The 27,305-nt window shown below is 38.1% G+C and overlaps 1 protein-coding gene and 1 long non-coding RNA gene across 3 annotated transcripts in view; one reads left to right on the forward strand and one right to left on the reverse strand.

Moving 5' to 3' along the window:
* Nucleotides 1–27,305, forward strand: part of ANK3 (ankyrin 3) — a 338,327-nt gene that overhangs the window by 153,507 nt on the left and 157,515 nt on the right. For both annotated transcript variants that reach the window (XM_077770154.1, XM_077770152.1), the window contains exons 9-12: nt 14,879–14,977; nt 20,950–21,147; nt 23,154–23,252; nt 25,751–25,849. In XM_077770154.1, the coding sequence (XP_077626280.1) occupies nt 14,879–14,977; nt 20,950–21,147; nt 23,154–23,252; nt 25,751–25,849 (495 nt within the window). The remainder of the gene's footprint in view (nt 1–14,878; nt 14,978–20,949; nt 21,148–23,153; nt 23,253–25,750; nt 25,850–27,305) is intronic.
* LOC144236503 (uncharacterized) overlaps nt 1–27,305 on the reverse strand; it is a 173,822-nt gene that overhangs the window by 97,574 nt on the left and 48,943 nt on the right. The window lies entirely within an intron of this gene.

Consider the following 27,305-nt stretch of genomic DNA (forward strand, 5'->3'; position numbering starts at 1 on the left):
TTTCAGGCTGTGTTCCTGCATGCCCCTTGCCTGACTCTCAACACCAGCGTCCACTGTAGTGTGCCCATGGTGAGGCCCCACAGCCACAGCATTCCACAAGGACAGGCATGGCCCCCACAGCTGCCTGTACACCTGCAGTCGGCCCAGGCCCTTGCAACTGGCCCTGGCCCCCACCACTATGTGTATGCTTGAGACCAGACTCCACCACTATGTAGGGGCCACTGTACAGCTATGTGCACACCACCAGCTCCAGCTACCACCGCTGCTTTCCCATGTCCCCAGCCACTGGCCCTGGAGGTACTGCTGAGAACTCTGACCACCCCACTCTGTGCTCACCAAGCACTGCACAGTTGTCAGTGCTATGGACCTGAGTGGCTGAGCAGATAAGACATCATATATCTCTGGGACATGACCCACCACACACCCCTGCCTTTGCCACTCTGCACCACTAGACCTGGGGTTACAGCACACTCCAGCAAGCCCCTGTGCATAGGTGAAGGTCTTTCCATATCGAAGTCAACCCATAAAATATGGAAGAAGTGAGTGGTTCTTTAAATGTGCAGACTTTAAATATGCAAGGCTACAGGAATCTTGAAGAATCAGGGAAACCACCAAGCCAACATAGTAAACCTTCCAGTAATTGGCCTCAAAGAAATGTAGATATAGGAATTGCCTGACAGAGGATTCAAAATAATTGTTTTATAGATGCTCAGAGAGCTGCAAGAAAACAGAGAAAAACAATTTAACAAATTAGCGGGAAAATATAAGTACAGAAAGAAGTTCAGCAAAGAGATAGAAAATATAAAAAGAGAACCAAACAGAAATTTGGAGCTAAAGAGGATGGTGATGGAACTGAAGAATTCAGTAGACAGCTTTAACAGCAGACCGGGACGGCCAGTGGCAAGAAGCCTTGAAATTATCTACTCAGAGGGAGCAAAAGAGAAAAGAATGGAAAATTCCAGGAGAAGATCTGCATGACTAAAAGGGGCATCGTTAAGTGAAAACAGTCCATCCATTATTTAGTCCCAGAAAGAGAAGAGAAACTTACTGAGGACTTGTAAGTGACACCACCTCAAATCTGAAGAGTTGTAAGGGTCAGTAGGGGGAAGAAACTAGACAAAGAAGTAGGTGCCCCTCGAGAATAGAAATTGAAGGTTTTTTTTAAGAAAAAATATTAAATAAAAAGCACCCACTAGTTTTATGAAAAGAAAATTACCAGTTCTATTGATTAATTCTTAAAGCTGGAATACAGCATTTAAACTGCATTTCCAATATTATTCAGCCACAAACATAAAAGGAAACCCTACCACTTGCAACAACATGAATAGATCTTGAAGCCATTATCCAAGGTGAAATAAGTCAGACAGAAAGACAAATACCACATGTCATAACTCAGATGTAGAATCTAAAAACATCACACCCGGGGCACCTGGGTGGCTCAGTTGGTTAAGTATCCATCTTCAGCTCAGGTCATGATCTCGTGCTTCACAAATTCAAGCCCAGCGTTGGGCTCTCTACTGTCAGTGTGAAGCCTGCTTCAGATCCTCTGTCCCCGCCGCCTCTGGCCCTCCTCAACTTGTGCACACGTTCTCTCTCTCTCTCTCAAAAATAAACATTTAAAAATAATAAATAAAATACAATAATAAAACATCACATTTATAGAAACAGAGAAGTGGTTTCCAGAGTGTGAGAGGTAGAGGAAATGGGGAGATTTGGTCAGATGTTACAGACTACCAGTTATAAGATGAATAACTTCAGGTATCNAGCCCTCCTCAACTTGTGCACACGTTCTCTCTCTCTCTCTCTCTCAAAAATAAACATTTAAAAATAATAAATAAAATACAATAATAAAACATCACATTTATAGAAACAGAGAAGTGGTTTCCAGAGTGTGAGAGGTAGAGGAAATGGGGAGATTTGGTCAGATGTTACAGACTACCAGTTATAAGATGAATAACTTCAGGTATCTGAAGTTTACTTGGTTGGGGGGGGCCTGGGTGACTCAGTCGGTTTAGCGTCCAACTTCGGCTCAGGTCATGATCTCACAGTTTGTGAGTTCAAGACCCGCATCAGGCTCTGTGCTGACAGCTTGGAGACTGGAGCCTGCTTCAGATTCTGTATCTCCCTCTCTCTGCCCCTCCCCTTCTCACACTATGTCTCTCTTGCTCTCAAAAATAACTAAACATTAAAAAAAATTTTTTTAATAGTTTACTTGGTGACTATAGCTAACAATTCTGTATTGTATATTCAAAAGTTGCTATGAAAGTAGAACTTTAATATTTTGACCATGACAATTGCAAAATTCATGTGAGGTAAAGAATGTGTTAACTAACCTTATTGTGGTAAGCATTTCACAATTTGTATGCATATCAGATCATCACATGGTATAACCTAAATTTCTACAAGCTTCCGTGTCAGTTTTATCTCAGTAAAGTTAGAGCTCAAAAGGCAGAAGCTTCGCTAGGATCTGATGAACCACAAAGCCTGGGGTCCTTTTTCTATTTAGTTCATTTCAAGAAAAGTTGTCCTATTTTCCCAGCCCCATAATGCTATCTACTGTCAATTGGCTTGTTTCATATTCTCCTGCAGAATAGACCAGAGTAAGTATACAGAGTTATCCCTGTAATAATGGTGGCAAATGTGCTAAGATATAAACATATATCAAGGTAGATTCTTCAGTCTGGTCTATATGCAGATCCTACTTTTAAAATAAGTTTTGAAATTTGCTCACTTTTTTTCCAACAAGATTTTAATGGCTTTATTTATAGACTAAAATGTTTGGCTAAAAATGGCTATTTGTGGTAGCTGATGAGTTTTGGGGATTTGTTTGTTTGTTTTCCATTTGAGGCCTGTTTCTAATCATGCCTCTCCCAGCTCCCAGTTTTCCTAGCAAGGTGCCACTACCCAGATCCACCTGTAATCTCATTACCACCACATCACATCTAAGCCACACCTTGCCACTGACATGCACACATTCATCATGGTATCTGTAGCACTCAGCATGCTTTCTGGCACATACCAGATATTTAATATGTATTTGCTGAATATATAGAAGTGAAAGCTACATTCCTGAAGGTTAAATTTGCCAAAAGGTCTTAATTTTCTTGACTTTTTTTCCATTAATTTTCTTGACTTTATACTGTTCCTGTGGTAATGTGATTTTACTCCCTAAAGGTAATGGCTTCCAATTGATTCATAAGAATGAAAGAATATTTGTGTGCAAGTAGATAAAGCATTTTCAGAATACTTGCAATCTGTCAATTGTTAAATTCTTATCATTCTGAGAAGGTATCAGGGAACACTTGGATGCCCTGTAATTGTAGCCTGTCCTTTCCCAGAAATGCAACTGGTTATTATTTCTCAGGGTAAATACAAAGAAAGGAATATTGGTATAAACCTTTGCTTTCTATTATACTTACAGAAGTGTATTGCCCTGACTAAAAATAAATCCTTAAAGAAAATATTAAATATTTTATAGTCATAATATAGTCTCTGTCAAATGGAAAATGTGAATACTATACTTCCTCCTTAGAGTCTAACATAGACATGTTGACAAGAACACTTGAAATAATGTAAAATGCTCTGTATTTCTACATTAATCAAGACTAATTTGAAGATATTTATGTCATTCAAAAATAGATTTATTTTGAATTTTTATATAACAAATATTAGAAGTTAATTGAAAATATTTATTTGGATTCTAAGAAGGGCAAGAGCACCTTCCCCTAAATTGACTTTAAACTACTCTAAAAAAATTAAGTCTTAATAAAAAAAAAAAAGAAAGTACAAGTAATCATACCATGCCCTTACCATTCAAACCATGAAAATCTCTTTGAGGGAAAGAATGCTTTTGAGAGTTGCAAAGAGTTCTGAGACCATGACAAGAGCATCTTCTCTCTCTCTCTCTCTCTCTCTTTCTCTCTCCCTCTATCTCTCTGTCCTAGTGATTTTACAACATGTTGGAGACCTCGATTCTCTTACCAAGTTAGAGATCTAAAAGCATTGGGTAAATTTCGTGTGCTCCTAATCCTGGTTCTCCCAAAGGATCTGCAAAGCAGACTCAGGACAGCAGTTTTGTTAGTTAACTGTTATGTGGTTCTAAGTGCTGGTGCCCAGAAAGTAGTCTGCTCTTCCTCCTATTTTCTTGTGATGTCTGATGGTAATGCTGACACCCTGTTCCTTTTAAATAACTCTACATCCAGTAGGTACACAAGTACCCTGCAGTTATCAACTATAAGCATCTTTAATTATCCTCCTTCCCAAAGGAAAGTTACAATAAGTAAAAAGATCATTATTGTTTTTATTTAAGTGTGAACCTTAATTTGAATTTCTTCTATGTAACATTTTCTAAGAACTATATAAAAAACCCTTTATATATTTAAAATCATATATTATAATAGGTTATTCAGTTTCTATCTACTGAAAATTTAAGAATTCTCTCATCTATTTATAGAAGGAATATTCCTAAAGTAGTGTATGACAGAAACAAATATAAACTATAATGGTGCAGTGTGTGAAAGTCAAATATTCATATTTTTACTCAACTGTATTAGAGTTTTGGCTTCAAGTAATGTTGGAGTAGTTTATATTGAACTAAGCATCCTGCTGATAAAAATCATAAACGTGAAAAATAGTTTTTAAAAACTTGTTTGTAGGCACTGAAAAGTAATCAAAAACTGACATAAATTGGAGTGAATTCAACTTTTGAAAGAACTAAATAACACAAGATGAGATCTATATTTTTATGGCAGGTACTGGATACAATTGATTGAGAAAGTCACAATTTTATTGTCTTGAGGTCAGAGGATCAAGTTTGGGGCTCTAATGGTGGCTGGATATTCAGGGAGGAATCACAGATAGGAGGGAACCATGAAGGAACATATAAGCATATAAACTCCCCACGATCCTTGGATGAGCACTGAACTATGTGTGTGGGAGGGGGGTTAGGGGGGATGAAACTCCAAGGAGAGCAGAGGGAAATAACAGGTAAAAAATCAAAAGCTGAGGGGCGCCTGGGTGGCTCCATCAGTTAAGCGTCTGACTTGGGCTCAGGTCACGATCTCATGGTTCGTGGGTTTGAGCCCCGTAAAGGGCTCTGTGTTGACAGCTAGCTCAGAGCCTGGAGCCTGTTTCAGATTCTGTGTTTCCCTCTCTCTCTAACCCTCCCCTGTTCACGCTATCTGTCTCTCTCAGAAATAAATAAAACATTAAAAAAAAGTTTTTTTAATCAAAAGCTGGGAAGAAAGTTCAGTAGTATTTGCTGCAAGGAAAACAGAATCATCATGTCAGGGAGGCTTGGTAAACATCTTTGGCTTTTTATTAACTCTACAAAGACTGCATCTTAAAAGTTATACTATGTCCCAGGACTAAAGGGATTCCTCTTGGAATAAGGAACAAACTAAAACAGACCTGCTATTGAAAACCTAAAATCAGGTCCCTACAAAGTTAGAGTCTTTAAAGCACATTATTCACAATATCCAGTATTTAATTTAGTATACATGAAAGGAAATGAGAAAATCTGACTTGCTGTCAAAAGAAAGGTTAAGCAATAACAACAGACCCATAGGTGACTCAGATGTTGGAATTAACAGACTTTAAAATAACTGTGATAAATATGTTAAATATCTGAAGGAAAAGATAGATATAATGAGTAAGGCAAAAAGCTTTTTTTTTTTTTTCAGGAGAAATAAGGAAATCTTTTAAAAAATAAAAAACTTAGAACTAAAAAAACACAATTACCTTAAGTTTTAAAAAAATCACTGGGTGGGATAAAGAATAGATTGAATACAAAGGAAGAAAGAATTGGTGAACTTGAAGACAAGTTATAAAAACCATCCAACTGAAGAACAGAAAGCAAAAAGATTAAGAGTCAACTTAACACCATGTCAACAACCAGTGGAATACTAGCAAGCTGACTAAACACTTACAGTCCAGTCCAAGAAGCTGAAGAGAAAGAGAATGGAGTAGAAAGATATGTATATTTATTTCAAAATTCAATCATAAACCGCAAACCCTAGACCCAGGAAACTTAGAACACCAAAGGAGGATAAATACAAAGAAAACCACACAGAGGTACATCATAGTGAAACTGCTAAATGGCAAAGATAGAGAAAAAAATGTGTACGCAGCCAAAGAAGAAGTTACATTATAAATGGAAAAACACTGATGAGACTGTGATCTAACTTCTTATCAGAAACACTAGAGGCTATAAGACAATGGAACATCTTTAAGGTGCTAAATGAAAAATATATTAATCTAGAATTTATATCCAATGAACATTAACTCATAATAAAAGCAAAATACAGTTTCAGATAAGCAAAAATTGAGATTGTGTGTTACCATCAAGCCCACACTAAAAGAAATACTAAAGGAAGTTCTTCATTCAGAAGGGAAATGATACCATGTGGAAATGTGAATCTAAATAAAGGAGAGAAAAGTCAAAAGTAATACACAAGCGGATTGCTATAAAGAACACCTTGTCTTTCTAGAAATTCTTTAAAATTAGATTATTTAATAAAAATATCAATTTGTTATGAGGCTTATAATACATGTAGAAGTTAAATATAGGGTTGCTTGGGTGGCTCAGTCAGTTAAGCGTCGGATTTCAGCTCAGGTCACGATCTCACAGTCCGTGGGTTTGAGACCCACATCAGGCTCTGTGCTGACTGCTTAGAGCCTAGAGCCTGCTTCAGATTCTGTGTCTCCCTCTCTCTCTACCCTTCCCCTGCCCACTCTCTGTCTCTCAAAATAAAATAAAGACAGAAAAAAATTAAATATATATTTATAGCACAAAGGGTAAAACCAACAGTGTAAATGGAATTATAATATTATAGAATTTCATATTATACATGAAGTTATATAATATAAATTCAATCCATTATTATATATGATGAGTAGTCTCTGATATATGATTAATAATATAATATTATTTAGACTATTAAATTAACGATACATATTGTAATGTCTAGGGCAACCACTAAAAGAAAAAAAAAAGAAAAAGGAGATTTGGTTAAAAAGCCAAAAGAGGAGGGGATGCCGGGTGGCTCAGTCAGTTGAGCATCTGATTCCTGATTTCGGCTTGAGTTGTGATCCCAGGGTCATGGGATCAAGCCCCACATCAGGCTCTGCACTGAGTGGGGCGTTTGCTTGGGATTCTCTCTCTCTCTCTGCCCCTCTCCCCTACTTGTGCTCCCCCAACCCCACAAAAAAAGCAAAGGAGGAGATAGCAAATGATATATGTGATGATTCAGTGATTAGAAAACTAAATAATGTTCTATTAACCCAAAAGAAGACAAAAAGGAGGGTTAAAAAACCCAGAAAGAACAGAATGGAAAAATATACAACAAATAGCATAAGGGTGTATTCCAGACTCAGAGAGAAAGCTATGGTTTTCTAAGCAGAGAGAACAATACAAGGATTTTGCCTTGCCTTAGTTTACTTTTAAACGCACAGAATGTATGAATGCAGCAGCAAGAAAGGAAGTAGAATGAAAGATTTCTCTCTCCTATATTTGAATGGCAGAAATGAACTCTAGATCTTAAAAGGAGATTGTGTTCTAGAAGGAATCTGATCCCTCAGACGAAGGCAAGTCTAAGTATAAATTCTGATTCCAGCCGTTTGCTTGCTTGTGACCTTCAGCAGGTACATTCCTCCTCTGGAGCAGCTTTCTCATCTATAAATGGAATTTGTAATGCCTTTCTCAGGAGTTGTAAAGATTCAATAAGATCACAAATAAAAACTGGCTGTAATGACGGGGCAGGGTGGGGGAGAGTCAAAAATGTTATTTCACTCCCTCCTAGGCCAAATCTACAACTGCCTCACATGCACAAAATGAGGATACACTCAGAATTTTTGGTAAAAAAACACAGATATGAGAATAGCAGTACTGTTGGGCTACAGTTGGTGCCCTCTCATTTATCTCTGGCTGTATTATAGCTCTCCTCTCCTGAGTACTACTGTCTTTCTCTTTCATTGTTTTTGGTTTTCAATTAAATATCATATCCTGTTTTATATCCACGATATAGGAAAAGAGTATGTATCCACTGGATTCTCTCTGCTTGATTTCCTTTTCTACCTCTAGAATGAGATTTTTTTTTTTTTTTTTTGCTTAGAGGGAAGGAAAGAAAGGAACCTACAGAATACAAATCAAAATAAATTTCTGTTTTTGAAAGTATTTCCCAAGTCATGAATTTGTGTCATTTCAGTATTGACATTGAGCAAATTCAACATGTTAAGAACATATTCTGGGTTCAGTATTCTTAGGTCTGATGCCTTAATGTCCTGTTCAATGCTTTTCAGCTGAATAGGACCTGAAAGCAAGCCTTTTTGACCTTCGAGTGTGCTAGGTTTTGCTTTTAGGCTAACACAAGAGAGCATTTTGTCCAGCTAGTAAAGTACAGTTTCCCACCTCAGTAATAAGATTACTGTCACTGAAATGAAATATGAGATCTGGACTAGCCAGTTGGCTTTGCTTCAGAATTCTGCCCAAGGGAATACTTGTTCATTATGTCAGTGCTTTAAAAATCAAGGGAATTGGAAAAAAACTACCAACCCTGTGCAATTTCATTTCCCTCCCATACTGTTACTATGGCAACCCAGCATCCCTCTCTCCTTCTCTCCCGTCCAAGTGCATATGCTGCCATTCTTGAGGCAGCCTCCCCTGAGCCCCGGCAATTGCCTTTGTCAAGCATTTTCCAACTGGAGGTTGACACTGTTATACGCAGCTGAAGAAATGCTTTTTGGTACAGGACCGAGTCAGAGTGACCCTGTATATTAGCTGTAAATTTCTAGGGTTTGGGAACAGGTTAGAATCCTCATTTTTGTACTGGAAAAAAAAACATTGCTCTAGTTTTAGGGAGAGGAGTAGATCCGTTCACTGCTGTGTTCTAAACAACAGTACTCACAGTAGCTCTCTCTTTTCAGCTCCTGGTATTCAAATAAGAGGAAAATATCTTATTTAAAAGAAATCCCCTAATATTTTTCTTATTCTGAGAGCTAAAATGACTAGTCATATTCCTTAAATTACTTATTTATTGAGAATTTTATTTTTCTGGAAAGAAAGACATTAGAGCATTTCTGAAGGACAAAATTAGTCTACTCTTAACAAGAAGAATTCTTAACCAACTAACTAGAAAATGTTTTTAAAGGACTAGCCCCAAAACCCACTCATTTGCTCACTCCATTCCTTCATTTACTCATTTTTATTAAGCAACTTTCATGGATACAGTGCTGAGTTATCTTCTCTGTGAGATTCAAATATCCCTTAAGCTAGTAACTTTGTCCTCAGAAGCAGACTAGATGAAATGATGCCTGCTCACAAATAACTAAGATACCCAGTAAAAAGTTAGAGAAGCTTCCCCAAAAGAAGTGCAGATAAAACAAGGCAGATGTCCTGAAAGTACCGTGGTTATGTCTAGTTTTGGAAAAGCCTTCTAAGAAATGGAGTACTTTAAAACAGTACAAATTTGGATCTTGGAGAAAGTGGAAAGGGAAATCCTTCCCGGTACCCAGTGTTGGCAGAGCAGAGAGACCAGAACATGAAGAGCTGCAGACAGCTTGTGAGCTGGGGTAGAAGGGAGGGGCATTGGGGAAGGCCGAGTGTAGCTGAGACTGCTTGTAGAAGACCACCAATGCTGATCTGAGAAACTGAGGCTTGGCTGAGGACTGAGTGGTTACTGAAGGTCTCTTTGAACATAGGGTTTCATAATCAGAACAGTGCTTCGGGAAAGTGAATGATAAGCCTCACCCATTTCAAAGCAAAAGAAATTAGTTTGAAATGTAAATGTTATTTTTTGTCCAAATATCGGTATTAAGTAATGCCAATGCTGGCTAATTTTCCTCTTTTTTTAAAAACTGAACTAAGTGTGAATCAGTACATGGCAGATACTTTCCAGTCTGGCTGTGGGTTAGCTGGTCCTGTCTTCTTTGTGACTGTAAAAGATGTGAGGCTAATTAAAGACCTTCCATTAACTGTAGGCACTAGTTTTCCACTGACCTGTGAATGTCCCAGCAGCCAGGCTGGCACTGCCTGTACAGCCAGGCAGTCGTGACATCTTGTACAGCTTCCTGATGAGCCATCTCTCCTGCCGGGATTCTGGCTGTTTGAAGTCATGCACTTTTGAAAAGTTTCAGAGAAATGTGCAGAAGATCCAAAGGAGTCAGCCCCACTTGCAATCAATGTTAAAAATACTGCAAGTAAAACTACAGTCGAGAGAGCTATGCCTCAGGGAGCTCTATGCAGTTAGCTAGGAACTGAAGATCCTACCCTGGGGAACCAGCTGACTTTATCATTGAAACCAGGTGATGAGAGGAACAATGGCGGGAACAATAGCACTTCACAGTGCTTGCACTGATGAAAAAATCACCTTCCCTAGCTGAGTCTCTAAGTCTATGAGTATTTAATAAATAAACACCAGAGATCAGAGGCAACAGCTGCAGAATGTAGATAAAAGAAGGCTCGGGGTGGCTGAAGTTTGAAAAGAGGGGCTTTGTTTTAATAACTGCTCCCAAGTCATGCCTTGACTGTCCCGCACAGTCTGGCCAAGATCTGCATTCAGCCTGTGCAAGCTTGGATGAGTAAAGAGGCTTCATCTATCAAATTAATATTATACCTTTCATTATAGGGGCAATCGTGAGGATAAAATGATATAATATCCTGGATTTGTTTCTAACTAATATAGGAATGGAGAAAAGGTCAGGATAGAGATGAATCAAGATTGACCAGGAGATGACAGCTGAGGCTGAGCACTAGACACCTAGAGAGGCTCATTATACTATTCTCTTGCTTTAGTCTGAAATAGGTTGAAATTTTCCATAATTAAAGCTTTTATTAAAAATGAAATCAGCAAAAATGTAAATCTGTAAGGGACAAAGGATTGAGGGGTTGAGGTAGATTCTGCTCTCAGATAGCCACTTTGCATTCAGTATGTAGCAATTTGCTTTGGGGAAGATAATTTTCAAGGATAAATGAGTTGGGCTAATATAATACTTTTTTTCTGTGTGAGCACGGTTTGAACAAGTCTGCACACATTCTGTGACCTCTTACATCATAGAGTCTACTTATGAGAAAATGAAAGAAACAAATTTGACCTTTCAGTTCATAAAAGACAGTCATATTATGACAGGGCCTGATATGGTTTTTTGTGTGTGGCAGAAGGTAGGTGTTAGTTCTCTTTCAGATATTTATAGGTGTTTACATTATTGGGAAGACACTTGGACTTCATAGTGTTTTTTCATCTGTTCTCAGATTTTACTTTATTCTATTTTGTTAGCAAAATGCTATTTCCCACTTGAAAGTCTATACATTGCTTTACTTTGGTTTATGAGAGCAAATGTTTCAAGTCAGCATAAAAGGCAGAATATTTAAACATGCTCACAGCATGATCAAATGAGCTTGTGATTCAAATTTCACTTTTAAGGGATTTTAATTCTGGGATGTGGGTAATAGGTTAGGAATAGGAGTGTAGCTTACTGATTATACATTAGGATAATAAGGGTTATTTTCAAGATCTGCTCACACAATCTAGAACGTGATTTGAATACACTGATAACTTTTTGATGTATCTTAAAATGTGACTATCCTTAGGGTAGGTTTTGTCAACCACAGGAATCCTCAAGTTGGGCAACACATAAGCTGGAGTGTGTAAAAACTTCTCCATAGAGTTTGGGGCCACTTAGATAGCTTTAAGTGAATACCTTCCCACTCCTTAACTCCTTGCTAATTGTCCCTTCCCACCTAGCCTGTAGCATAATAGCCATCCCCTAGTGCTTAAAGGAAGACCTAACTCACTCTCACACATCTGGCCCCAGGGTGCAAAACTTGGAGAGAAGGAGGGAACAGAGCGGAGCAAGGGGAAGAGTTCAGAATATTGGTGTCATGTTAACAACTATATGACTGTAAGATTGATTACCAAATTCTTCTGTTCATTGAATGATTAAAATCCTTCAGCTACCAACAAAAATGAAGGACCTAATGGAGTTGTCTTATGATGCATCACTGAAAAAAATCTTTGGTAAAACGTTATTAGGTGATTTTGGCATGTAATTCCAGAGTTTAAAAAATTAGTTGACACTGCTTTAACAAAAGTCCGTCTACTTATTTGTGCAGACAAGATGTCTCAGCAGCAACATTTATAAAAACAAAAAATGCTCACTAGATCAAGCATCCAACTCTTGATTTTGGCTCGGGTCATGATCCCAGGGTTGTGGGATTAAGTTCTGCATCAGGCTCTGCAGTGGTCATGCAGCCTGCTTGGGATTCTCTGTCTCTCCCTCTGCCCATCTCCCCACTTGTGTGACCTCTCTCTCTCTTTCTTTAAAAAAAAATCAGGATAGTATTTGTACAAAAATAATAAAATCACCTAGCAATAAACTTAGCCAAGATAGTGAAAGATCTATACTATGAAAACTATAAAACACAGTGAAAGAAATTGACGGCAACACAAACAAATGGAAAAATATTCCATGGTCTTAGACTGAAAGAACCAGTATTATTACACTGTTCATACTACCCAAAGCAATCTACAGATTTAATGCAATCCCTATCAAAATGCCCACAGCATTTTTCACAGAACTAGAACAGTCAATCCTAACATTTGTATGGAACCACAAAAGACCTAACCATAGCCAAAGCAATCTTAAAAAAGAAAAAAACAATCCCAGACTTAAGATACCCTTCAAAGTTGTAGTAATCAAAACAGTATGGTTCTGGCACCAAAATAGATATATAAATGAATGGAATAGAGCAGAGAGCCCAGAAATAAATCCATGATTATATTTTCAATTAATCTTCAAGAAAGGAAGCAAGAATATGCAATGGGAAAAAGTCTCTTCAACAAATGGTATTGAGAAAACTGGACAGCTACAGGCAAAGGAATGAACCTGGACCACTTTCTTATACCATATACAAAAATAAACTAAAATATTAAGGACATAAATGTGAAACCTGAAGTCATAAAAATCCTGGAAGGGAGGACAGGCAATAATTTCTCTGATGTCAGCCATAGCAACATTTTTCTAAGTACATTTCCTGAGGCAAGGGAAACAAGAGCAAAAATAAACTGTTGGGACTACATCAAAATAACAACCTTCTACACAGAAAAGGGAAAAACAAAGCTAAAAGACAGCTGATGGGATGGGAGAAGATATTTGCAAATGAAATACCTGATAAGAGGTTAGTATACAAAATATATAAAAAACATACACCTCAACACCAAAAAACAAATAATCTGAATAAAAATGGGCAAAAGACATGAACAGACACTTTTCCAAAGAAGACATCCAGATAGCAAACAGACACATGAAAACATATCACTAATCATCAGGGAAATGCAAATCAAAAATATTATGAGATATCATTTCACACCTGTCAGAATGGCTAGAATCAAAAACACAAGAAACAAGTATTGTTGAAGACGTGGAGAAAAAGAAACCCTCATGCACTGTTGGTGGGAATGCAAACTGCTGCAGCCATTGTCAAAAACAGAGAGGTTCCTCAAAAAATTAGAAATGGAAGTACCATATCATCTAGTCATTCCACAACTGAGTATTTACCCAAGGAATATGAAAATACTAATTGGAAAAATATATGCACCCCTATGTTTATAGCAGCATTATTTACAATAGCCAAATTATGGAAATATCCCAAGTGTCCATCAAAAGATGAATAGATAAAGAAGATGTGGTGTATATATATAATGGAATATTAGGCAGCCATAAAAAATGAAGCCTTACCATTTGCAACAACATGGAAGGATCTAGATGGTACAATGCTAAGTGAAATAAGTCAGTCAGAGAAAGACAAACACCAAATGATTTCACTGATATGTGGAGTTTAAAAAATGAAACAAAGGAACAAAAAGAAAACGAGACAAACTAACCAAAAAACAGACGGTTAGCTATAGACAACAAACTGACAGTTACCAGTGGAGAGGAGTGTGGGGGGATGGATGAAATAGAAAACAGGAATTAAGAGTACATTTATCATGATGAACACTGAGTAGTGTACAGAATTGTCAAGTCACTATATTGTACACCTGAAACTAATGTAACACTGTATGTTAACTATATAGGAATTTTTAAAATATATAAAAATTTAAAAAGATTACAGTTGACTTTAAAAGAAAAACAGGATAGTGTTGATGCTGACTCTGTCTCATTCCAGCAGTGGCTAATATTCATTAGTAGACACATGAACTAGTTTTGAAAACATATATCTCATTAAGAGGGGAATTTTAATTAATTGTTGATATTATTTAATAGTCAAAAAGTTAATATTATGTTTTTACTATTTTGACCAATTGTGTTTGAATAATTATAACTCCAATTAGGAGATTTATATTTGATGCTTGAAAGACATGTTCTCAGGAAATCTTTAACCTTTTCAAAATTTAATGTGCATATTTTCATAGCAAAGAGATACGGTATGGTAATTAACTAAAAATATTCAAGCACAAAATTATATTACATTAAGATAAAACCATGTGAGGGAAATGAAATGGAAACAGAAATGCAAGAGGGAAGCAGACCAATGTCAAATTTCTATTACAAATTTCTATCTGAAAAGGTTGTAGTTTTTTTAATGATGGATATCAAATTACATATGGTGTTTCAATTCCATTGGATGTTGGAAGAGTAGTGGAATCATTCTATTTTTAACTGTGAGTATTCTAATATGTGAGAAATTACATACTTTATAACTACTTAAAACTTTTGAAAAATTTATTTACTAGTTAAAAATATGAAACTGAGATATGTAAATAAATGTTTGAAGGTCACAGGTCCACAGCATATTGGATGATGCACTGGATCCTGAAGAGATACGCTGCATTTACAGACTTTCCCATCGAATCTAACTGAAGATGTTCCCTTTGTTCAACAGGACGGTCTGACACCCCTGCACTGTGGAGCAAGGAGTGGCCATGAGCAAGTGGTGGAAATGCTGCTTGATCGAGCTGCCCCCATTCTTTCAAAAACCAAGGTAATTTCTTCCCAAGTTTTTGGACACTGACTATATGTACCTTTACATCCCTTTACTGCTTCTCTAATGTAGCCTTTTGAATCATGTAGAAAAAGGACATCATCCTCATTTAGTAATTAGGATAGCCTTGTTCACCAAATCTTTGGAGAACTTCAAAATAATTTTGGGTTTAAGAAGCCTTTTGCTGGAATGCACTCTACCACAAAGTAATTTGTGTGTGTTTTGCATTTGTTTATGCTTTGTTTTGAGAACACTGACTGCTTGATTTTATCCTATATTTTCATAGTTCAGCAACGATTGCTTATTGGGGAAAGAAAACACAAGATCTTTAGTCTCTAAAGCCTGGGTGCTGGCTCTCTTTCTCCAGCCCCTTAGTTTATTTCTTGAGAGTTTACAGATTATTAAAGAGGATGTTATTTAACTGATAAAGGCTATAAACTTTGGAAAGATTGCATCTTGCTTGGGACTTTGGGGAAGTTGGCATATCCAAAAGGAATGCATCATGACTGCCCAACAAATAATGTTTTGCAAAATGTCTTCTGGATTTTTAAGGTAAAACCTTTTGATGCTATTTGAAAAACAAGAATGTTTGTAAATAAATTTTGGTACATACAAACTACTTGAGTCCCTACTATTTATATTAATCAAATCAGTGATTTCTGAAAGCTGTATTAAGCTATATAAAGAGCCTTAATTTCTAAATATCATCAAAACAGCAAAAACACATATTACTCCTGTTTGCACTCTGGTGTTTCCTCAACAACCCTTGTGAAGATGGATCATGGTTGAGGTGGCCTGAATAATTCCGTCATTCATTTGAAATGTGAGCCCTGGGAGGTATTACCCAACAGAATTAAACAGCCACAATGTTTCATCGTATGCAATGACACCTTGGCCTTTTGAGTGCTTCTCATCTAAGCCATTCTGTTTGTTCTTTTCCTTTCACCTAGTCTGTATCTTTTTCCACCTCTACTGCTGTCTTCAGAGCCACCTCATGGCTCGTAACTGAGCCATGTAATAGCTTCCTCACTGGTCCCACATTTCCTTCCTCAATCCTTTCCAGTCCTGTTCCCATTTTTCAGTCAGAGTGGCCAGATAAACTGTCAACTGAATCATGTCAACCTCCTACCTAAAAACTCTCCGATTGATTCCCTTGTTCTCTTAAAAATTAATTTTCACTTTATCAAAGCAATAAGGTGTAGTTAAAAATAAAATTGCTGTCTCATCTTTTCTTCCTTTTGTTCATCTCATTATCTTTTCTTTCTTTCCAGGAGATTTCCTTGAGTTTTTCTTCTATGCTTCTAATGTGCAAGAACATTTTCTTATACTCTGGTAGCATCTTTTCTTAAAGTATCTAGTTCTTGTTTTATGGATGCAGCATATTCTATTACCTTTATGAGAACACTCAAGATAACTTTCCTTTCATTTCTTTTCTGCCTCTCTTCTGCCCCCAATTCCTCATATTTTCTCTTTTCTTTTTATTGGCTTTGGCCCTTCGTTTCATGTTGGGGGTTTCCCACAAATGTCTGTTCCTGACCATAAGTGTCAGGCACTAACATTTGAGTGGAAGCTCTATGTGAGTGTAGGCAGGACCCCACTCAGGCCTATCAGGTGGTGATGGGCTGGAAGGGTCCCCTGATGTCACAATCAGTTGCCTTTTTTTCTGGGAAGACCAGGTTTTTTTTGAGAGATGAATCCTCCAATCTTTTGCAGTTTGCCTGTGTGAACACATTCAGAGTAAGAAAAAGGAAAAGGGGCTACATTCTCCTGATCCTCCATGCATACTTCAATCATTATAATGAGAACAAATATTTACATGGTGGTTCCTACATAGCAGGCTCTAAGCACTTATATATATATATCTCAGTCCATATAATCCTTACAATGAGGCACTAGTATTACTTACTATTATGCCCTTTTTATAGATGAGGAAACAGACCCAAAGAGGTGACTTCCTCAAGATGGCTTGTGGCAGAACAAGGATTTGAACCCAGGCAGTCTAACTCAAGAGACTATACTCTTGACACCCATACCATCCTTCCTTTTTCTGTGAGCACCTGATCTCAGTCCAGACCTTCACCACACCGCTCTGCTCTGCGTGGGCTCTTGCATCCAGAATCTCTCTGCTTCAATTTCTTGAGAGACTAAATTCCTGATTTCCTATAAGGGACATGGGGCAGTTATCTGGCTCTGCTGGATCAGAAGGGCCTGGAAACCTGACAGTACCATACACTGGCGAACCAATCCTGGTTTTGGCTCCACACCTCATCTTTATCTTACAAGGTGTCCTGTGTTTCCATATCCTCTGCCTTTGGGAATTTTGAAAGATACATCAGTTTTCTTTATTTTACCCAGTGGTATGTTGGAGCCAGATCATCGAGCCTATTGCGTTCACCTTTTTCCAATTCTGTATTCACTGACATGATGCTGATGGTTTAAAATCGATTACATTATGGGAATTGGCAAATGCCACATATTGGGGTTTCTCTTTTTCAAAGAGCTGTTCTTAAACATATACCAGCACATTACTGATTATACCCCACCACAGACAATAGCATTCAGCCTTCTGTCTTCTGCTGGATGAGTTAACACACTAAGCCCTCTTTTCAAATTCTAAAATTTATAGACATCTCACAACTGTTTTTATTTCCTTTTCTGTGTGTGTATCAGGGGTGTGTATGGGTGTGCATGTGAACACACATGCGTGTGCCCTTGTGGAATTTATCTTTTAAATTACTTTGAAGTTTGGAAAAGGGTAGATAAACATCATATCTACCATGTTCATTCAAAAGTGTCCCCCTGCACTAATAAATTCCTTACCAGAATCTGACTATCTCTCTGCCTTATCTCTCATTCTGCTCCTCCTTTCACTTCCTAGAATACACCAAGTTTGTCCTCATTTCCTGTGCCTGCAGATTGTGTTCCGTCAGCTTGTCCCAGATCTCAGCAGTCTCCACACATTTTTCAATTCACATGTTTTCTTCTCAGAGAGGCCTTCTTGTTAGTTTACTTTCTTGACTGCTGTCTCTCTCCTCAGTAAAATGAAAGCAAGGACTTTGCATCATTCAGTGCAGTACCCCCAAGCACCTAAACCAGCCCCTGACATATCATAGACTTCCAATAAACCTTTCCAGAATGAACATTAGGGGAATGAATGCAGTGATGACTTTAAGATCATTTGTCTAATTCCTCAAGGCTTTCATCTTTCTGAGCTAATAAAACCCATCACACTGGATATATGCTTTCAGCTTTATGAGGGTGCGGTATACAATAAGACCTCTCTCCCTAGGGCAGGTGATCTTCACTTTCTTGTCCTTCTCCAATGGCGTTACCTACTCATTTATTATTTTGTGTGTCATTAGAGAATTTCCTTCTTTTGTTGACACTGCCTCCCATTTCTACTGGCCACTAAGTCATTTGTTCTCTAAGATTTTGTTTCTTTGTTTACTTCACCATTTGTGCTATGACTGTATCAAAACATAAAGCAAAGGAATGTCTTGGCAGGAAGTACAGGAATGCATGTCTGCATACGCTGGTGGGTGCTAGTATCTCAAATGAGAAATGTCCCCATCCTTTGTTGCACATTAGTGTCTACTTTGATGCAAAATGTTGGAGTGGAATTTTTTTAATGTCTATTTATTTTTGAGAGGGAGAGAGTGCACACGAGAGAGCGGGGTAGGGGCAGAGAGAGAGGGAGACACAAGATCAGAACCAGGCTCCAGGCTCGGAGCTGTCAGCACAGAGCCCAATGCAAAGCCCAAACTCACAAACTGTGAGATCATGACCTGAGCAAAAGACAGATGCTTAACAGACTGAACCACCCAGGTGCTCCTGGAGTGGATTTTTTAGGGAGAAATATTCTGATTGACCCTGCATGAAGTCTTCACATAAATATGTATTGAGCTCTTTCTATATACTCATGGCTTTCTGTGGGGCAATATGGGAAAATTATAACCCATGAACCTCTTGCTTTCAAGGAACACAAATAGTTGAAATACTTGACAGTGAGTGAATGATACCATGAGAGTGCCTAGAGGGAGGCTGGCACCTTTTCTTCCTATCTTGATCTCCCATTTTATATCATTTATAGATAAATTAAGGGAAATAACTTGATGACAAAATTTTGGAAAATAAATTTGTGGTCATATCCTACCCCCTCCCAGATATGTTAAACTATATTGTAGGGATTAATAGAGCTTCTCTTGATAATTGGATTCTCTAGAAATTTCCAAGTTTCCTCAACTTTGTCTCCACATTTAGAGGAACCATTCTTGAAAAGACTCACCTCTTAACACCTTGCTTTTGCCTTCACTGGGAAACATGTACTGGATGCTAAATGTCACTCTAGCCTTTTTCTAAAGGCTTTATTTACCTTTATGTCTATTCATTTCTTCTCTTAACTCTTTAAAGAATTTTGGACTTTCCTACCACATGTGATGAACTGTGTCATTGAACCCAGCTGATTTAAACTGAGGCAAGGGTTAGCTAATGAGTCAGTCAGTGCCTTGCCTTTCCTCATCATAGACACATGGGGGCACCAGACTGATAGCAGAGGGAAAATTTCCTTTCTACACTGATGTGAGATAAAATGTGTTTAGTCGGACCTTTTTTGTTAATCAAATCAGTATAATATCAATGTCAAGGGTTAGTAACTTGTAAGGACAAAATAAAAACCAGTCTCATGAATACCAATCTACTTTTGCTTTTTTTAAAAAAAAAAAGTCCTTTTCACTCTTAAATATTAAGAATTCCGGAGGCAACAAGCTGGCTCAGTTGGTGGAACGTGCAACTCTTGATCTCAGCGTTGTAGGTTTTGTTTTTCTTTAAAATTTTCTTAATGTTTACTAATTTTTGAGAGACAGAGAGAGACAGAGCATGAGAGGGGGAGGGGCAGAGAGAGGAGGGGGACACAGAATCTGAAGTAGGCTCCAGGCTCTGAGCTGTCAGCACAGAGCCCGATGCAGGGCTCGAAACCACGAACTGTGAGATCATGACCTGAGCCAAAGTTGGACACTCAACCTACTGAGCCACCCAGGCGCCCCATCAGGGTTGTAAGTTTGAGCCCCACATTGGGTGTAGATTGCTTAAAAATAAAATCTTCAGAAAAAAGAGAATTCCACTTCATTGGGAATATGATAAATAATGGGCCTTAGGGCAAATCATGCTATTTTTTTTAATAAATTTTTTAATGTTTTATTTATTTCTAGGAGAGAGAGAGAGAGAGACAGCGTGAGCAGGGGAGGCTCAGAGAGAGAGGTCGCAGACTCTGAAACAGGCTCCAGGCTCTGAGCTGGCAGTCAGCCCGATGCGGGGCTCGAACCCACGAACCGCGAGATCATGACCTAAGCGAAAGTCTGATGCTTAACCGACTAAGCCACCCAGGCACCCCAATTCATGCTATTTTTAAATCAGAAAAGAAATTATCTTGCAAATGTGTTTTCAACTGATAAAAGAAGTGGGTGGACTAGTTTTACAAGTAGCTGCTGTTCAAAACAATCACCAAAACCTTTTAAAGAGAGGGCACCTGGCTGGCTCAGTTGGTAGAGCATGCTACTCTTGATTTTGGGTATGAGTTTGAGTCCCATGTGTGGTGTAGAGTTTACTGAAAATGAAATAAAAAAAATTTCTTTAATTAAAAAAAAATTTTTAACACCTGAAAGTAATATTACTCTAAATTTTAACTAATTGGAATTTAAATAAAAACTTAACACACACAAAAAACTTATAAAAACAGAAGGTAGGGGTGCCTGGTTGTCTCAGTCACTAGAGTCACCCTTGATCTTGTGAGTTTGAGCCCCATGGGTATGGAGATTGCTTAAAAATAATAATAAAAAAAAATCTTTAAAGAAAAAAAGGAGAAGGTATTTCTGTGTGAGAAACAATGTTTTCATCTTTTCATAGTTGTACTGTATTTCGTGTTTGGCACATTTTCATTTAAAAGGTAAAACAATTGATTTTCTTATGTGTTTCAGAATGGATTGTCTCCATTGCACATGGCCACACAAGGGGATCACTTAAACTGTGTCCAGCTTCTCCTCCAGCATAACGTGCCCGTGGATGATGTCACCAATGACTACCTGACTGCCCTGCATGTGGCTGCCCACTGTGGCCATTACAAAGTCGCCAAGGTTCTCTTGGACAAGAAAGCTAATCCCAATGCCAAAGCCCTGGTGAGTAGCTCAGTCAACAGGTCCATGTGAAGGGATTACTCTGAGGAGTTAAAAATGGAAGGTCTGGTTAAATAAAGTATACTGCCTATCAATTTTTCAAATTCCCTGTAAAGAAACAACTTATTTCTGACATGAACAAGGCTGATGGGGCTAAATCATTAACCTCTTTATGGTCATACCGGTGAATCTTTTACATAAACAAGACCCAAAAACTATGTATTTAAAAAGACTGAGATGGTCACACTTATCTTACTGAAGGTAAAGTTATAATTATGTGAATTAATATTTTTTCTGAGATCTAAACATGAAGTAAAATGGTCAGAAAACTTTATCTTAAGCATCAGAGGTCCAGGAATTTGTGAGCTAAAATTTTGTGTTATGTTTACCATGTAAGTTAGCATATTGCTGGGCGTCTCCTTTTCCTACTGATAAAAATGAAAATTTGGGTCTGATTTATAGTCTTAACCCCTAAAATGATCTGTTATTTTAACTCTTAGCTGTACTATAGTTTGATTTTCTTAACAAGATGGTATTTATTGTCTTTGAAAAAATAAATAATCCCAATTTGGTAAACTGTTTAAATGTAGTTCAGAATAAGTACCCATGTTTTGGAAAAAATCAGTCACCAAATGTTAGAGAAAACATGTGAGTTTACTAACAGTTTTGAAGTAAAGGCTGTCATCTGATCAACTGATTTGGGAAGGGTCACTGCTCCTTTCCAACTGGTACTGTCTCCCTGTCTGAATGGATCCACAGCACCTCTGTGGGCTCAGAACTAGTGGGCAGGAAAGATGAGGACTGAGGAGCAATCTAGACCCCAGCAGCTCCACTGTCATTGTCACTGAAAGCTTTCACCACAACAGCATTTGAAGAGCTGTATGTCAAACATATCTTTGCGTTCTGAGAAGGGAGGAAAAGAAATTAGCAATCATGACTCATTTTTCCATACAAGAAAAAAAAAAAGCCTTAAAACAGGGTGTGGGCATTCACTCTCATTTTCCTCTGACTCTGAAGATTTCACAACATGTGGAGGTTGTAGCCAGTCATCCTGGGATGGACTCTGGCCAGGAAAATGGTCTCACAATGGCTATGGAAGCACCCATAGTGACTTTGACCTAAGCTTTCATGGTGGACCCTGCTATTTTATACTTCTCCATGGTGACTGAAAAATGCTCCATGGTCTCAATTATCAGGCAAATTGGTAGAGTAATCTGTTAAAAAGCAGGTTCCTTTATTAGATTAAATATTAAACCAAATGATCCAAATAATGTTGGTTTGTTTCACTTCCTGCTTCCTTGGACTAAGTACCTACTATATTTTAAATGGCAGGGATGAAAACATTCTAAACAATTTTTTAACATTTATTTATTTTTGAGAGACAGAGAGAGATAGAGCATGGGGGGGGGGGGTGCAGAGAGAGAGGGAGACACAGAGTCCAAAGAAGGCTCCAGGCTCTGAGATGTCAGCACAGAGTCTGACAAGGGGCTCGAACTCACGGGCTGTTAGATCATGACCTGAGCCAAAGTCAGATGCTTATCCAAATGAGCCACCTAGGCACCCCTGGGATGAAACCATTCTAGAACTGGTCTTATAGTTGAAGCCTGAATGGTATTGGCAAAGTTTTGGCTATGAGGACAAATGTTTGGGCCCAGCTGTTTTTAGTCTGTATTTGAAATGGGAAGGAGGAAGGACGGACATATTATTTAGAAGAGAAAATTCCAAATAAAATAATCTTTAAAAATACATGATATTTTGCCTTAGCTGTCAGGAGACCATGATAAAAATTCACTTCCTGTTCATGACCAGCAGGCTTCTTCAGATTTCTAGGAGCAGATAGACTACTTAAATTTTCAGAAAAGAATCTGCATTCTGTTTAACCCCTCATTGTTTCTGCTCACTTCCAAATCTTTATAGAACATCATTTTGCAAACACATTTTATCACACACAATGGAATTGTATTTCAATGGAAAGCAGTAATGTACTTCTGTGTCATTGTCCCTTTCAGAATGGCTTTACCCCTCTCCATATTGCCTGCAAGAAGAATCGGATTAAAGTCATGGAACTCCTTCTGAAACATGGTGCATCCATCCAAGCCGTAACCGAGGTGAGCAGAGTGGGATTTCTAGGGTTCCCTGGATCATGAGGGGATAGCCTTCACAGCTGAGGTCCCAGAGCCATCCTCAACAGCTAGTTTTGCTGTATATGTGGTTGCCACTACTTCCTGAAGCCTTCACCCAAGGGGCTGCAAGTTCAGAGGAGAGAAGACAGGTATAAGGGGGAAGGAGTGTAAACACATCATTCAGAACACACGCTTCATGCTCAGGGATGAGTGTCTCCATTGCTGAAAGCATAGTTTACTTGAAATCCTGTAATGCGGTGCTTCTCAGATGGGGGCGATTTTGCCCCTCAGAGGGCATCTGAAAATGTCTGGAGGTATTTTTAGTTGTGGCAAGTGGATGGTGCTTCTGGTATCTAGTGGCTAGAGGCCAGATGCTACTAAATATTTCACAATGTGCAGGCAAGCCTTCTACAACAAAGAATTATCTGGCTTAAAATATCAGAAGTGCCAAGGTTGAGAAACCCTATATAACACCACCTGAGAGTGTTTGTAAACTGAGCATTACTCTCTCTAAACTCTCAAAATTAAGGAAACACAGAGTTGCTGAAGTTAGTAAAGGACGACTCTAGGTTTGTTTTGTAAAACTGACATAGAACTCGGAAAAACGTTCCACCAGGATCAGTGCTGAGCACGCCTGGGCCTGGCGTCTCCTGCCTCAGACTCCCCAACCTGCCCCACCTCCAACACTCTGGTCTCCATAGATTCCAGTCACGGCATTTTCCGGGACTCCATGTGTCACCCCCAGTTTGCTAGCTCGGCTAATCCTGCACACTCTTCAGGACAAATCTGGAGCCACTCACCAGGAAGTCCTTCACCGCCTGGTCTCCTTTAGGAGGTCCTCCTCGGAGCACCTCTTCCTATGCCTATTTCCGTTCAAGCACTTAACCAGCTGCTTCGTTTATGACCTAGCCACTCCCCCTCCCCAGAAAGTGCAGGCTCCATCAGGGCAGGTCTGAGCCTGACGGGTTTATAGATGTAGGCGACACAATATAGGCCATTCAATAAAGGTCTGCTGAATGCATCAATAAAGACTATAGTATTTGACACAGATATAAAATTTGAGATCTAGTCTAGTGACTGTTGCTTTTCCTCAGTTTCTTATCTTCAAATATTTGCCTTGATTTGTAACACTTACAAATTTAACGTTATTAAATGTTAAAAATATTAATACTGATTTGCTCTTGTATCACTCTCATGTATTTATGGTAGTCACCTATTATTTTAAAAGCTTATTCTCAGTATATGGCAACCATTTTTAAAGATCTGAGTGGGCTCTGAAATAAAATATTTTTGACTGGTGTTTGATTAAATATCCAGAGATGTCAGCCACTGAGAAGGGTCCTCTGCTGGCCTTGTACCCCTCAGAGCTTTAAAAGGCAAGAGACAATGGAAACCAACTTGACAATAAACTAGGAAAAGAAAAAAAAATAAGTTAATAAAAGGCAAGAGACCAAGATGAGAACATGCCTCGTACATGCTCTAAGGACTCCCCCTACTGATGGAAAAAGGTGCCAAGTTTTTAACACAGTTCTCCCCATTTTCCTCAGTCCCCACTGTTTGAAAGCTGGCCAACCAGAATTCTTTCTCTTCTGCCTTTTACCTCACTTTTATTAGACAGAATTCCTTTCACATATTTTTTTACATTTCTCAAATTGTTGAGATTGGATCTCTCTCATTCTCTTTTTCAAATACATTAGCTATTTCTAGCCATACTAAATATTTTTGCCAAGTTATGATGTTCACGTTGTACATGGAATTAATTCTAAAAAGTTTAAATGGCATCGTTTTATATAAGAAGCATAAAGGTGTGTGTTTGTGTGTAGGATTTGAGACAAACAAAATTTAAAGTCTTGTCTAGTGATCATTGTATTATTTGCTTTAATTATATCACCTTAATTTATAATATTCATAAAGTTAAAAATTAAATTATTAAAGCTATTAATGTGATCTTCTCATTTATTCGAGGGTTGACCTTGTGTTAAGCATCATGCTCTTTGTGTATAATGGAATCAGTTGATTCTAAGTGCATCAGAATCATTTTTAAAGGCCAAGATAGGACCTGAAATAAAAGTCAACTTTTTAGTAGTATATATGCAATCATACATGCACCCCCTCCCCACACACACATAGTTATATGGATAAGGAAGGTTTGGTAGCAAAGGGGGAAAATCTTCAAGTCTTTTCTCTCTAATTTTTTTTCATAGCTCTTTATAAAATGTTTGAAATCTTTCTTTAATGGACATGACATAGGTCCTTCATAATCACTGAACCTGCTTTAAGGAAATGATGATTATGTATTGGTATATTTATCTTATAAAATCTGTGACATAGTGGGAAATGTCCTAAGGTCTTCTGACGTGATCATTCGAGTGCTTATGTTAAGATTGGTGTGGGTGGGTGCATGGAGGGCAGACAGGAAGGCAGGCAGACAAAACCTTTTTATGATGAGTTCATGAACAAACATTTCCCTCTTTTCTTCCTAGTCGGGCCTTACCCCAATCCACGTTGCTGCCTTCATGGGGCATGTAAATATCGTATCACAACTAATGCATCATGGAGCCTCACCAAACACCACCAATGTGGTAAGTATCCTTTTAACAAAGAAGGTCCAATTATGAGTATTTAAGAAACTGGTAAGGATTGCTCTTATTTACTTATTTTTTATATAATTAAATTCATTACTATTTAGTGTGACTACTTAGAAGGACAAAACTTGAGAATACCTGAGGTTTCCTTTACTTCGAAGGCAAGATCCATTCAATTGCCAGCTGGTCATGAATTGTTAGGACCTATGGGTTGTGTGTATTAACCTTCCAGATATGTTACTACTGGGAATTATGCTTTAACAAATAGCTTTGTGTAGGGGAAGACTTTACAATAAAAGCATTTAATAAGTGTTTCATGTTGAGGAGGCACTTCAAATTATCATTATTGTAATTTCAAATAAATCCAAAGTAATGTTTCTCTTTAGTGTGCTTGACCATGTTATAACAAACCCATGTTGATAGGTTTTTGGATGGTATTGTTTTCCCACACTAATCATCACTCATTTCAGAGTAAATATCAGTCTAGAAGTGACTTATCACTCTAGATCTACATGTGGCATTTGAAATTGTCTTACAGGATTTTAAGTTTGTCTTCATAATAATATTAGCATACCAGACCACAAGCATAACAACACTAGTTGAACTCATGAGCACCAAAGCAGTAAAAATCAAATAAACCACATTATGGCACAGAAAGGGCACATCATAAGGTCCTGCACACTCACCCTGAGGGTGAGCCTCCAGGAAGGCTCTATGTCTTCTAACGGCCCAAATGAGCACATCCACAAGACAGGAACGGACTGGCTTCTCAGCAGAAATATCATCTTTCCTGTTACTAATGCCAGAGAGAGAGAATGTTTCCTTTCATAAAGAGAGCCTTGGATGATCTAGTAAACGATATGCCCAATGCCTTTCCAGTAAACATAATAACAAGTTCCATGTGAACTCTGTCCTTGTATATCCTTCCATGGATGTGGATGCCCTATAAAGCAAGGATCAATTTATAAAAGGAATTTTTAGGTGGGTATCACTTATGTGGGAGAATATATTTGCTCTTTATGACCTTTCATTTCTTTCTTTCCATGTTTTCTATATTATTTTCATTTTTTAATGAAATAAATGGATAATCTGAATTACACTCTCTTTAGGGACAATGGGGGAAGTGGTCAGGGTGGAGGAGTCCAATGGCCAAGAAAATGGCCCTGTGGGATAATGTCGAAAGACCAGGATACTGGTTGGCTGAGCTAAAGCACAGAATGTAAACCAACAGCCACCAGCCAAGTCTGGCCCTCAGGTGTGTCTATGTTGCCCTGGCAACATAGGGTTTTTGTTTTGTTCTATTTGCAATTCTGATTTTGGGTCAAGGTTTAAGAAGTATACACAAATAGCCAAACTGCCAGCTTTTGAAAAATAGGAAGGTGTGGCATGATATGCCTGGCATCTGATAACTACCAAAGCAGTCTGCAAATGCCAAGGAGCAGTGGCCTCCACT

The sequence above is a fragment of the Crocuta crocuta genome, unplaced genomic scaffold (genome assembly GCF_008692635.1).
Source record: "Crocuta crocuta isolate KB4526 unplaced genomic scaffold, BGI_CrCroc_1.0 scaffold46, whole genome shotgun sequence".
Taxonomy (NCBI): domain Eukaryota; kingdom Metazoa; phylum Chordata; class Mammalia; order Carnivora; family Hyaenidae; genus Crocuta; species Crocuta crocuta.